At 47.7% G+C, this 12,915-nt stretch overlaps 1 protein-coding gene across 2 annotated transcripts in view; it reads left to right on the forward strand.

Annotated features, from left to right (window-relative positions):
- Window positions 1-3,769: 3,769 nt before the first annotated feature.
- MAP3K9 (mitogen-activated protein kinase kinase kinase 9) overlaps window positions 3,770-12,915 on the forward strand; it is a 72,947-nt gene continuing 63,801 nt past the window's right edge. Inside the window, exon 1 of one of the 2 annotated variants that reach the window (XM_084792996.1) lies at window positions 3,770-7,502. In XM_084792996.1, coding sequence (XP_084649122.1) covers window positions 7,118-7,502 — 385 coding nt within the window. In that variant the 5' untranslated portion in view covers window positions 3,770-7,117. The remainder of the gene's footprint in view (window positions 7,503-12,915) is intronic. The other variant, XM_084792997.1, reaches the window with a different exon arrangement.

Below are 12,915 nucleotides of genomic sequence, written 5' to 3' on the forward strand. Positions count from 1 at the left end.
TGTGCCACCACCGCCTGGCAATAGCCTTTTTTAGAAAAGTAAGTAAGTAAGTAAATAAAATGTTTGTTTATTTATTTATTTATTTATTTATTTATTTGAGACAGGGTTTCTCTGTGTAGCCCTGGATGTCCTGGAATTCTGTATGTAGACTAGGCTGGCTTTGAACTCAGAAATCCGTCTGCCTTTGCCTCCTGAGTGCTAGGATTAAAGGTGTGTGCCACACCAAACCAAACCAAAAAAAAAAAAGAGTGTGTGCCACTATGTTCAGCCTCTTTAAATCTTATTAGTTTTTAAAAGTGTGTGTTGAGGGGATAGGGGAGTGTGTACAAGGGCACAGTGCCCACCATGTCTGGAAGAGGGTGTCAGATCCTCTGGAGCTGGAGTTACAGGAAACTGTGAGCCTTCCAGTTGCCTGAGCTGAGAACCCAGCCCTGGTTTTCCTCAGTGGTAGAGTAGCACAAGCTTCCAACCGCTGAGATCTCTCTTCAGCCCCCATCTCTTTTTACAATTTCAATTGACAAAAGCATACACATTTGAAATAAACAGCATGTTTTGTGATTTGTAGCACTTATAGACAGGGCAAATCAAATTAGTAAATGTGGCACCCACACTTCCCACCGGTGAGGACACAACATACTCAAGAATTTTTAAGAATAAAATATATTGTTATTAACTAATAGTCACCCTGCATTTCAGTAGATTGCTTCATTTTTTTCTAACTGAAATCTTGTGAGCTTTGACCAGCATCTCCCTAATCCTCGAGCCCCATCCTCCAGCCCTGGTCCTCTGGCCGCATCCTCCAGCCCTGGTCCTCTGGCCCCATCCTCCAGCCCTGGTCCTCTGGCCGCATCCTCCAGCCCTGGCCCTCTGGCCCCATCCTCCAGCCCTCGTCCTCTGGCCCCATCCTCCAGCCCTGGTCCTCTGGCCCCATCCTCCAGCCTCCCATCACTTTACTGTTTCAGGAGCTGAGTTGTTTCCGAATCTACATGTAATTGAGATGACATAGGGATGTGCCTTTCAGAGTCTAGCACACCTTCCTACTTAGAAAATTTGTACATTTTAACCTGGAAACTGCTGAATAAGGCAGAATGAGGAGAACGGTTGCTTCTCACCCCCTTATCTAGATGAATTGCAGCTGCAGTTCACATTCGGATATGTTTCTTTCAATAGTATTGATGAATAGTATTTTCCCCAAGATTAGGAATATATTTCCTCTGGGTTTATTGCGTTTAAAGACCATGTTCTCTTTGTGTGACTATTCCCTCAGGCCTTACTCTTCTTTATGATTAATTATAGGGGTGACTTCTTCTGGCCGCTCTCTCCATTTGATCGGACCCATCTGACATGAAGTCTTTCCAAGCCTAGAGTTTTATCTTTCAGAGAGCTGATCTGAGGGCTGGCTCTGTCATGATCCTGGGTGAAGCACAAAGGCTCTGATCGTTGGTAAGAAGGGACTCTCCGCAGAAGGAGCGAGTAAGACAGCTCTTGTAGTCCATTTCTTTTCTGAGCCAGGATCTTCACAGGAGAGAGCAGAGCGGGGAGGGGAGCTCTGTTGCCACCTTGATGGTGCAGCAGTGCTAGTTCTCAGCAGATAGGAACGGACACACTGTCAATTACAACGAGACCTATAAGCACTGCTCGGAGACCTCTTGATTCATCTACAGTGGCTGCTGTTCTCAACCTGCAGGTTGCGACCCTTTTGGGAGTCGAACAACCCTTTCACAGGGGCCGCTAAAATTATCGGAAAACAGATATTTACATAACGATTCACAGCAGTAGCAAAATTACACTTATGAAGTAGCAGCGAAAGTAATTTCATGGTTGGGGATCTCCACGACATGAGGAATTGTATTAAACAGACGAAACATTAGGAAGGTTGAGAATCATTGATCTACAGAAACCCTATTTTATATACCTACGATTTGTAAATAATGAAAAAAAACAGGGGAAGTGCCTCACTGGACTCATCCCTCTTCAGCGAGGAGTCTGAGCCGGTGTCATACAAGCTGAGTGTCTGAATTCAGAGCTAGGAGCTCGTTCTCAAAGGTGAGGACACATGGGGAGTGAGGGATGTACCTTTGACTGTTAGAAATGGTCAGTGTCTGCTAGAGGGATTTAAGCATTGAAGAACTCATTTAAAAGCCCCTCCCAGTACACACTGCTGGTGGGTATGTAAATCGGCCCAGACCCTAAGGAAATCAGCATGGAGGTTCCTCACAGAACTGAAAGTCGAACTGCGGCCGTGACCCAGGCAGCTTGCACACCCTGTTTGTTACACCATATTCACCATAGCCAATTACCAACCAGCCTACATGTCCATCAACAGGGAAATGGATAAACAAAGTGTGGGATATGCACACAACAGAGTTCAATTAAACCAGAGACAAAACTAGGTCATTTTCAGGGCTGGTGAGATGGCTCAGTAGGTAAAGGTATTTGCCACACAAATTAATGACCCGAGTTTGATTCCTAGAACCCGCACATAAAAGTGGAAGGAGAGAACAGACTTTACAAAATTGTCCTTTGACCTATACACACACACACACACACACACACACACACACACACACACACACACCCCAATAAATAAAACCTTAAAAATTTTACATCATTTGCTGGAAGGCTTAGACAAATGTAGCCATATTTTTGTTTCATTTGTGGCGCCTACACTTATATAGATATGTCATACTGGACATGTATAAACACACATACACACACACACACACTTGTACACACACACACCCTATAAATACCATGAGGGAGAAGGGCAGTTGGGGAAGGAAAACGAGAGGGGAGGGAAGAGTGAAGAGAAAAGAGGGTGAAGGTGACGGACATGGTCAAAGGTAAATGTTACATTTGAAAACAGACGTCTACAAAGCCCGCTGCTATGTACAATAAATATATACCAGTAAAAATTAAAATAAAATGTTCCCCAAAAAAGACTAAGGGGAGGGTGGCATTCACTTGCTAACCTGAATTCTAGGATCAGCGGTGATGACTAGGTGCTAGGCTCCTCACTTAAGTATACATTACGTCCCTTAGTCAGTCTGGGAGGCCAGAGAAACCATGCTATTATCCTTGATTTTCACACGAGGGATCTGGGATACAGGGGGTTTAACTTGCCTGTAAGCATCAATCAGAATTCAAACTCAAGGCCTCACTCTCTTCCTGGCCCTCCTCTTTCCTCCCTCTGTCTTCTCTTCATTCCTTTCCTTATTCCTGCCTTCCTTATTTCACAATTTTAATTTTCTTTTTTTTTTTGAGAGCCACACTAGGTTAGCCCCCAGTCACGATCCGCTACATTCTAAGGTGCTGCTAAAGGTGTGTCCGAGTGTAGAACCCTAGCAAAAGAAAGATGGCCACTGGTGCTAAATAGCACGCTTTGGGCGTCTTGTCTTGTTTAACTCTATAACATCCATACAAAGTATGTTCTGCTGCTATACAAATGGGAAAGCGGCTTCAAAAACTTGGCCTGCCATTTTCTTCAGTGAGATAGCCAGGGGGAAGGCGACCATGCTTCGGCAAATAGCCTCCATGTTCCTGTAAGCAACTCTAATGAGGCTCGGTGGGATGGACAGACAGACAGACAAAAATGTGGGAGGAGGACTAGTTGGGAGTGGGAAGAGAGCAAGAGAGAGTAATGGGAGTTGATGATAAAAATATATTATATACAAGTATAAAAGTGTCCTGAAACATGTTTAATGGCACACACATATAATTATTTAATGAAACACATATATAATTATTTAATAAAATACATATATAATTAACACAATAAATATATGGTTAATATAATTAATAAATTAATAAAATCTTGTCTTGTACAAAGTCAGACCTCTTCAGGATACAGTCAGGATAGCCCACAATCTGGTGTAAGTCTAGTGCCAACTGTGTCACTGACAGACACTTATCTTCTCTCTGCTTGGTGCTGTTCTTTCCAGTGTGGTAGGGAAAAATGTTGCTTTTCTGGGTGACATTTATCAACCCCCTGCTGAGGAACCTAAAGGGTGGCAAAATCTCAGTCATTTTACCTCAAAGCTCTGTTCCTAACCTCCTATGGTTCAGCTATGCTGGCCACACAGGGAGCTTTCAGCAGAGGTCTGTCTGTTCCCTAATGCTGGGGTTGCAGGCACACACAGCCAAATCTGGCTTTTTTTTTTTATATAGGTGCTAGGGATTTGAACTCAGGTCTTCATGTTTGTGGAGCAAGCACTCCCACCCACTGAACCATTTCCTTGCCCTTGTGATAACCTTGGTCTGCTAAACAAAGCCCAGACTTCCTAGGCTTATAGCCAAGTCAGCCATCAGGTGTGACTGTGTCCAGAGAGGGCGACTAGCTATGTGCCAGGCATTCTGAGACGCCAGGAAAGCTGTAAGGAACAAGTCAGACCGGTTCCGGCCCTTATGGCAAACACTTTTGTCATGAAATAATTTCAAATGATCAATTAAGTAATTATTAATGTGAATCAAATAATTACAAAGCCCTCTGCAATCCGGTCTCAATAGGTTTCCAGCATTCTTTCTTATCCGCTCATGCCATCAACATGCCTCACCGTCCCACCACGATGTCCCACCTCTCTCTCCTTCTTCCCTTTCCTGCTCCACCCCGCTTCCTCCTCTACCATGAGGCCCCGCCAGGCCACTGCGGTCTGAAGGATCTTCCCTCTTTGGATTCTTAGCACTTATCCATTCGACAAATATTTACAGAGTGACTTGTTGGAATGTTTGGTGAGTGACTCTTTGTGAGGCTCTGGGTACATGCTGCAGCACTAAATATTTAAATTGAGCAGGGAGTACGTTTTCTTATTCTCACCTGCTCTAGGGAGAGGTGGGGTGTGGAGACGGGCATGCATAAGTAGAGGAGCAAAATGACAAATTAAAAAGCTCCCATTACTCCTAATCCCACTACTTGAAGTCCCGCATTTGACATTCTTCTTTGTAAAACTATTCTATGCGCGTGAGTGGTTTGCCCGTATGCGTGCACCCTGTGCATTCCCGGGGCCCACGAGGCCAGTAGAGTGTGTTAGTTCCCCTGGACTGAAGTTACAGGAGCTGCCATAGTGACGGATGGGAATGGAGCCGGGGGTCCTCTGAAAGAGCGGCCAGTGCTCTTAACCGCTGGCCACCTCTCCAGCTCCGCTAGTGTGTTCTTTTGGTCTCTTCACCTACTTTGGAAAACTCTTTCTTTCACACATATGAAAATTTTATTAAATAAAATATTAAAGTATTTGTTAAAACACTAATGGTTTTCTCCCCTCTCTTCCTCTTGTAGGTGGAGTGACTTAACTTTTTTTTTTTTCCTTCGAGACTGGGTTTCTCTGTGTAGCCTTGGCTTTCGTGGACTCACTATATAGACCAGGCTGGCCTACTCCACATGCCTCTGCCTCCTTAAGTGCTGGAATTAGGAGCGAGCACCCCCATGCAGGTGAGTGGCTTCATCTTAACACTAGAGAACCTTCCCAGACTCCCGCTTTACCATTCACTGACCCTCCCTAGACTTCAGCCTGTTAGACCTTCCTACGAACTTGACCGCGTCAGGGAATTGACTTCTGAGACTCCATCTTCAGGACCTTCTGGATTCTCTTTTGAACAGCGACGTCTCATCTCCCTCCTAAGACTTTAACTGGGCAAGGTGTCTACATTTACGGCGTAGTCACAGTTGTCTGCAAACCACTGCATGGCCAACCTACAACACAGGAGACTTGTGCCTCTGTGCTCCGCCCTTCAGGGGTGAGCCGGCAGCAGCGGCCAAAGGTCATGTAGCTGCCTGGCTATTTTTTCCAAATTGCTCCAGTTTGCCTAATGAGAAACCTCGAATTCAAACGAAACCAAATAAGAGTTCATGCCTGTAATAGTTCATAGCACGTGCCTGTAATCCCAGTACTAGGGCAGCTGAGGCAGCAAGATTGTGTGAGGCCAGTCTGGGCTACATTGTGAGATCTTGTCTCAAAAACACGAACAAATAAACAGTGGAGTCCTAACTCTGGTTAAAGAAATCACATCTATTCTTGTCTTGGAAAAGGTAATACAGTCTGGTAGACATCATGGCTGTTTTGGAATACGGAAACCATCGCTATGATAGGCTTAAAAAAGCATTTAAGATAGGTAAAGGTCTTCTTGTTCCTTCTTAATCTTGTGTGTGTGAGGCATGTAACAAAAGGGCAGAGCATCGGTGAGCCCTTGCCCAAGAGTGACAACACCAGCCTTTACTCTGCTTTGGTCCTTGATGTGATCTGTGTAGCCAGTCACCAGGGTCCTCCATACAGCCAGCTCCAAAAGGCAAGCGTAAACCAGCTGGTTCCGCACGACTTCCCTAGACTGCGGAAACCCCGCTAGGTGACCTCCGCTTTCGGAATTCTAACAATGATGGCCTGGAACCTCATCTCACAGAGATGTCTGCAGTCTTCCTTAAGGCCAGCAGAGCAACCCAAAGAGTTCTTCCATCCAAGCGAGTGTGTGCGTGGAGGCGAGAGTAGACGGAAGCGCAGAGCCGACCAGAGGAGAAGTAGATCCAAGAGCTTGGTCATCTCAACCGGGAGCTGGCGCAGTTCGTAAGATGAAACAGCGCAGACAAAGACAGAGGGCTCCGCAGCCGGCTCTGACCGTCCACAAGCACGCTGTCTCACCTTCGGTAGCTACCCAATAAGGCCTCGGCCTCCCTCAGGAAACGGACAGCCGCAGCGGGCCAATGGGAGGACGGAGTGGTTATGGAGGCGGGCCCATCTCAGAGGCCGCGCCCCCTGGTCCGCAGGGCTGGGGCGGAGCCAGACTCGCGTCAGGTGGTCTCGGGCGTGCGGGGGGCGGGGCGCACGGGGCGGGGCGGGGAGGGAGCGTCCAGCGGGCGGCGGGCACTGGCGGCACGAGCAGGTGGGAGCCGCCGAGGGGCGAGGCCGCCCGCGGGGGCGCCAGGCGGCGGGCACTGCGCCGCGCTTCTGTCCGCGGTGCGCGCTCGCGGTGCGCACCGGGCGTCCTCGGCTCTCGCGCGCCCCGCCTGCTTGGGCCCTACCTGCGGCGGCCGTCGGGGGCGCGGAGCCCCCAGCGCTGCCGAGCCGCATGAACAATAGGCGGCGGCGGCTCCCGCGGGCGGCCGCCCCGCACCCTATGGACCGGCCGCTCCATGGAGTCCTCCAGATCGCTTCTCGGCTGCCTGGCGAGCGCCGCTGTCGCCCCGCCGGGGGAGGATGCCACGGGCGCAGGGGCCGAGGAGGAGGAGGACGAAGAGGAGGCGGCGGCCGAGCTGGGATCTCACGCCGCGCTGCCCTACTGGACGGCTGTGTTCGAGTACGAAGCGGCGGGAGAGGACGAGCTGACCCTGCGGTTGGGCGATGTGGTAGAGGTGCTGTCCAAGGACTCGCAGGTGTCCGGCGATGAGGGCTGGTGGACCGGGCAGCTGAACCAGCGGGTGGGCATCTTCCCCAGCAACTACGTGACCCCGCGCAGCGCCTTCTCCAGCCGCTGCCAGCCGGGTGCGGAGGACCCCAGCTGCTACCCGCCCATTCAGCGTAAGGAGAAGGCGGGCACCGGAGCTCGGTTGGGAGGGGAGGGTGAGGCCTGGGTTGGACGTGGAGAGGTCAGGGAATGACTGGCCCCTGTGTAGGTGGGTACGCGTGCTGCAGGGGCTTTAGCTGGTGCTATGGAGAAGCTCCAGAGCCGCAGGCCCTGCCTGGAACATTCTGCATCTTCACCTTCATCCGACTTGCTCAAGTAGCAACTCCTGAAACCCTAGCAGGAGTCTCAGTGATGTCCCAACCCCTTCCCTTCCCTCCTTGTGCCCCTCATGGTCTGGAATGGTTTCTGGAGAGCAGGTGGTTACTGTCATCAGTAACCTTAGTTCCCCAATCAAGGACCTGGAGGACCTCTTCTGTGGCTAGTCCCCGCCTCTTAAAGGTATTTGTCCAGGGAGAAGTGGAGGTGTCTCCCGCCTGTCTGGGCAGGCTCACAAGTCCCGGAAGCTTGTGTGAACTCAAGAGTCAGGTGCCTTTGAAATCTCGTGTTGATTTCTTTGGTTCTCGTACTGTGTCTCAAACTTGTACCTTGAGGAATATCGCTGAATAATATGTTAGGAAAGGTGTGTGTGTTGGGGGAGGGGGCAGCAAAGTCGTGAGTGGAGGAGAAATAATTAGAGGGAGAAAGTATACCTGTCCCTCGCGGGAGCTCAGAATCAGCAGGTACAGTGGCTAGGTCCTTGTCATACCATTCAGAGAACGCTTTTTTTTTCACCCCAGATCCTTGCCTATCTTTGCCATTGGCCAAATCTTGGGGGGAAGGGGCAGGCCCAGGGTTCCCTCCCAGGGCCTTTCTCTCTGTGTCCTGATCTTCACCAATTTCCCAGGAACCTCCTGTTCCACGCCCCTAATGAAAATTTCTTTTCTTTTTTTAAAAAAGGAGTTAAATTGCCATTTTATTGCCTTAACCGCTTGTATATTTGGTTATTTTAGAAGATGGGAATCTCTTCAAGTGCAGCTTAGCATTTAAGAGTTTCCATAAGTCTAGTTAGAAGGCATTATAACCATATACTTAGTCATTTGTTCCTTGTCCTATATACTTGTGTACTTTTGCACCCTACCTGAATTAAAAGCCATCACAGAGGGCTAACTTTGAAATTTCAGTTTTAAATTTCCATCTGTGATAGTTATCTTTCTAACTGTCACTTATTTTTACACGGACACTTGCATTACTTTAAGATGAATTATAGGTACAATCGCGGCTTCTTTTTCTTCTTCTCCTTTTGACAGTCGAATTGTTCAGATCTCTAGTTCTCTCAGATGTGCTCCCTTCCATTCCGAGTTTCTGCCTTATGCATTTTGATGTTGATAACACTTTAGGTTGTTTCTAAGAGCTACACATTTTTGTCATATTTTGCAGTAGTGGTGAGGAGAAGGCCAGTCAAAGGTCCTGGCACGGTGTTTGGAATTAGTGTTGAAGATGAACTTGGCCATATGTTGAAAGGGACAGTCTGACATATTAGGAAACAATGTGTTTCTTTGGTTGGTTGATACGGTTTTTCGAGACAGGATTTCTCTGTATAGCCTTGGCTGCCTTGGAACTCTCTCTGTAGATCAGACTGGCCTGGAACTTGGAGATGCACCTGCCTCTACTTCCCGAGTGCTGGGATTAAAGGCTTAAAGGCGTGCGCCACCACTGCCTGGCCACAGTGTGGTTTTAAGAGTGAGATTTTGAGGCTCTTTGTGGGTGGAGCTCTGTGCTGTTGTCTTTAGGGACAGCTAAGGTAAGAGTGACGTTTATGAGCAGCCTCTCCTCATTTCCTCAGTGTCTTGTGCTCCGGCTGTCATAGCATCAGGAGCAAACGTGACTTAGGTTAAAAGAACCTTTTCCACTGAGCATCAGACATAGCAACAGTGTGCTTCGTTCGGAGATGAGTCCTTGTAATGTGGCCAGGACTTCACCATTGTAGTAGACAGTGCCTTGGCTAGAGTGGATTCCTGGATCTGGAACCCAGGTGGGAGGACCTCGTGCTTGTGGAAAGAATTCATCCGAGGAGCGTGGTGCGGAAAGTTCTGGTATGTCCTCTAACTTCACCTCACTTGGGACTGGCATTATTATTGAGAGTTCCCCAAGCCTCAGTGAAGAGCTCGGTCTTGAATGCTCGGCGGCTACTGTGTTAAATATCAAGGGATAGAAGCAGAAGACAGGAATGTCTCACCTGGGAGCTCTGCCCACCGGCTGAGCTAGTGTCACCCAGACAATAAAGGTGATTGACAAACCTTGTCCCCCTGGACTTGGAATAGTAAAGCCACTGACAACACTTCCTCAGAGTTAACTTTTGAACTTCCCCTCTGGAGTTGGCAGCATGGGATCTGTTCAGGATTGCGAGTGGAAGGCCTAAGTCCAGTCAAGCAGGCAGAGTTAGATGTGCTTCTATAGTATCGTTTTCAAGTGAAAATTTTGCTTCAAGCCATATTCAGATCAGAAGGAGAAGTTAGTATTTTTTGTTAATATTTTGTCAAGACAAAACAGATTAGTGATATCATAAGACATTTTACATTCTGCTTTTATCCCTCCACTGTAGGTACCAGTGGTTGGCCCTCCATGGATGGCACATCTATGTGATCTGGGCCCTCCCTCATCTGTTTTGTAAAAAAGTGAAAAAATGTGAAGCTCCAGTTAGTCACCCTGGAGATACACGACTAGTAAAGCATTTCTTCTATACCAGTGTTAGTCTGTTTGTAACACAGAATTAAGGTCACTATTGATTTCCATTTTTCCTGAATTCACTACAAATGCAAGGACATAGTTTTAGATATGCCTAAGATTTGTATGTGTGTGTGATGTATGTGTTTGTGCGTGTATGTATGAATGGTGTGTGTGTGTGCGTGTGTGTGTGTGTGTGTGTGTGTGTGCAGATGCATGTACCCATGCACGGAGGAGGCTGGGTGTCCTCTAATGATCTCTGTCTTATTCCCTTGAGTCAGTCTCTCACTGAACCTGGATCATTTTCAGCTAGACCAGAAGTCCCAGTGATGCTTGCATCTCTATCCTCCTCCTCATCCTCTCCCCCTGTCCCCCCCCCCCCCGCCCCAGTGCTGAGATTACATGCCATTCTTTTTCATGTGGGTCCTGGGAATCTAAACCCAGACATGCACAGCAGCTCTCTTTCCCACTGAGCCTATTTTCTTTTTAAAAATCATTTATTTCTTCCTTTTGAAACAGAATCTCACTATGTAGCCCATGCTGTCCTTGAAGTTCTCTTCCTGCACGTACCTCCTGGGTACTGGGACCACAGCTGTGTGTCTCTCACTTGGCTCTGTATGTAACACTCGGAAAGGAACACAGTATACCATCCCTTTGCTCCAAGCCTACAGGATGGGCCTGTGCAATTGGTCTCCAAGCATACAATCTGGAGGAAATAACATCTTGACTCCAACATGAAATAAGGTTTTGTTGTTGATATTCCTGGAAATAGGCTCCCACAGGAAAAAAAATTAAAAAAAAAATGTGCTGAATGCAAGTTGACCTGATTCTTGCTTAAAACCAGATCTTGTTGGCGCAGAGAAGGAAAGGAGAGCCCGCATGCTCTTTGCAGCCGAAGGTCTAGCCCCGGGAAGCCCATGGAAGGGACGTCTTAGCAGGGAGAGAAAAAGAAAGTTCTCGCCTTCCAGGTTGTTTTGTCTGTTGGAAATCTGTGTTCTGTACTTCCTTTGCAGGCTGGCTTCGTTATGGTGTTAACTTAGTGGGGGAAAGCTGACATCTCAGCTTCTACACGGAGAGATCACTACTTTTCCTTCTACGCCAAGGGTCTGTCTGTCTCAGTACAGTTGCTGGAGGAGCTGTCCCTTTCAGCACCCTAGACCAGAGCCTTGTCTGTCTCTTACACTCTCAGGCGGTTAGGTAAACAGTGAACACCTACTGTGTGTTGACAGCTATGCTCCAGAGCTGAGCATCGGAGAATGAGTATAAGAGCAAAACTATAGTTAATAAATTCAAAGACTTTGTTGAAGAAATAGGGTGATCAATACAATTCATTGAAGAGGAACAGAGCTTTTTTTTTTATCAGTGTAAGGGCAAAGACCACGCAGACATGTATTTTTCAGAAGGGTTTCTAGCCTTTCTTTACTGTAGGCATGTTTTCTCATTCATGTGGATGACATCAGGCAAAAGTTAGTAATTAGTCAGGATTCATTTTTAGGACTCAGAAACATTGAAGCTATTTTAAGCAAGAAATAGATTCAGCACAGGAAATTGGGTGCTTGCAGAATTGTTGGCTTGGAGAAGAGGCTCTTATGGGGAGAGCTCTGGGCAATGCAGGCCTGAACCACCAAGGAGGTGACATTGTTTTTACAGACAAGGCTGAGCATCTGGAGCTGCCATGGAAGATGGGAGCTTCAGGAACACCCTGTTGTCTCTTCAGCCGGAGAGTAGGAAGCAGCTTCACTATGGATCATTCATTTGCACAGCCACAGAGCTCATGGCTGGGCACTGGCATACTGCTGCAGACAGCCATACTTGCCAGAAGGGGCAGCCAGATAATATTCTCTATCTCGCTTTGTTTTGCAAATCTTGTGTGTCACTTAATCCACTTCTAGTACCTTTGCTCTAAGGGATCCTGGGACTTGTAGTTTCTTAGTTTTCTAGCCTCTGGTACTGAAAGGAGATGAGGTGCTAGAAGGATATTGGGATAAGTGCTGATTGCTGCTCTACAGCTTCCTCCATGTCCTTTGTACTTCAGGAGGATCCTCTCCTTGAGAGACAATGACTTTCCTCTCTCTTCTTTATTTCATGGTGTCACAGTTTAAAACCAGCGCTACTCAAATACTGAGCTTGTGCTTTGCCTGCTGCACCTTGAGCTGCGCTGCGTCCTCAAGGGGTTAGTTAGTTAGCATCCTGGAACTTTGGGGGTCAAGGTGGACTCTGCTTCTTGTGTGCATAAAGACAGCCCACCTGGCTTTTCCTGAGAGTTTCCTTGGTGCAGATTGGCAGTTGCATTGCTAAACACAAATGAACAGTGGGTCTGGGGAAGATTCGAAGTGCTAGGATTAAGAAAGAACAAAAATTTGAGGCCCCTCAGAAGCTAAAAGAAGCGTGAGGTGTGGTGGGGCTGGCCACGTGAGGAAGAGCAGCCGTCCAGTTTGCTCTTGCCAGAAATCTAGAAATACATCTTTGTTTTCCTAGGGTTTGGTTTTGTTTTGTTTTTTCCTGGTAGAGTGTGGTTATTTTCTTCCAGAGGTCCTGACTACCCCCTCCTTTAAACAGATCTAAATTTCTTTATGCCCTACTGAGGTAAATTCCTTTTGTTGGTCACCCACTAACTACCTGGCACAGAGAGCACAGCGGTGGCAGACGGAATCTCTGTCCTGTGGTTGTCGTAGTGTCACAGGTGATAAGCAGCTAATGAATACTTAACTAGGGATAGCCTGGGCGCATCTTGCAGAGTGGAGTCAACTGCAAAGGCGTCTG

Source organism: Acomys minous (genome assembly GCF_964271855.1).
Source record: "Acomys minous genome assembly, chromosome: 8".
Lineage (NCBI taxonomy): Eukaryota > Metazoa > Chordata > Mammalia > Rodentia > Muridae > Acomys > Acomys minous.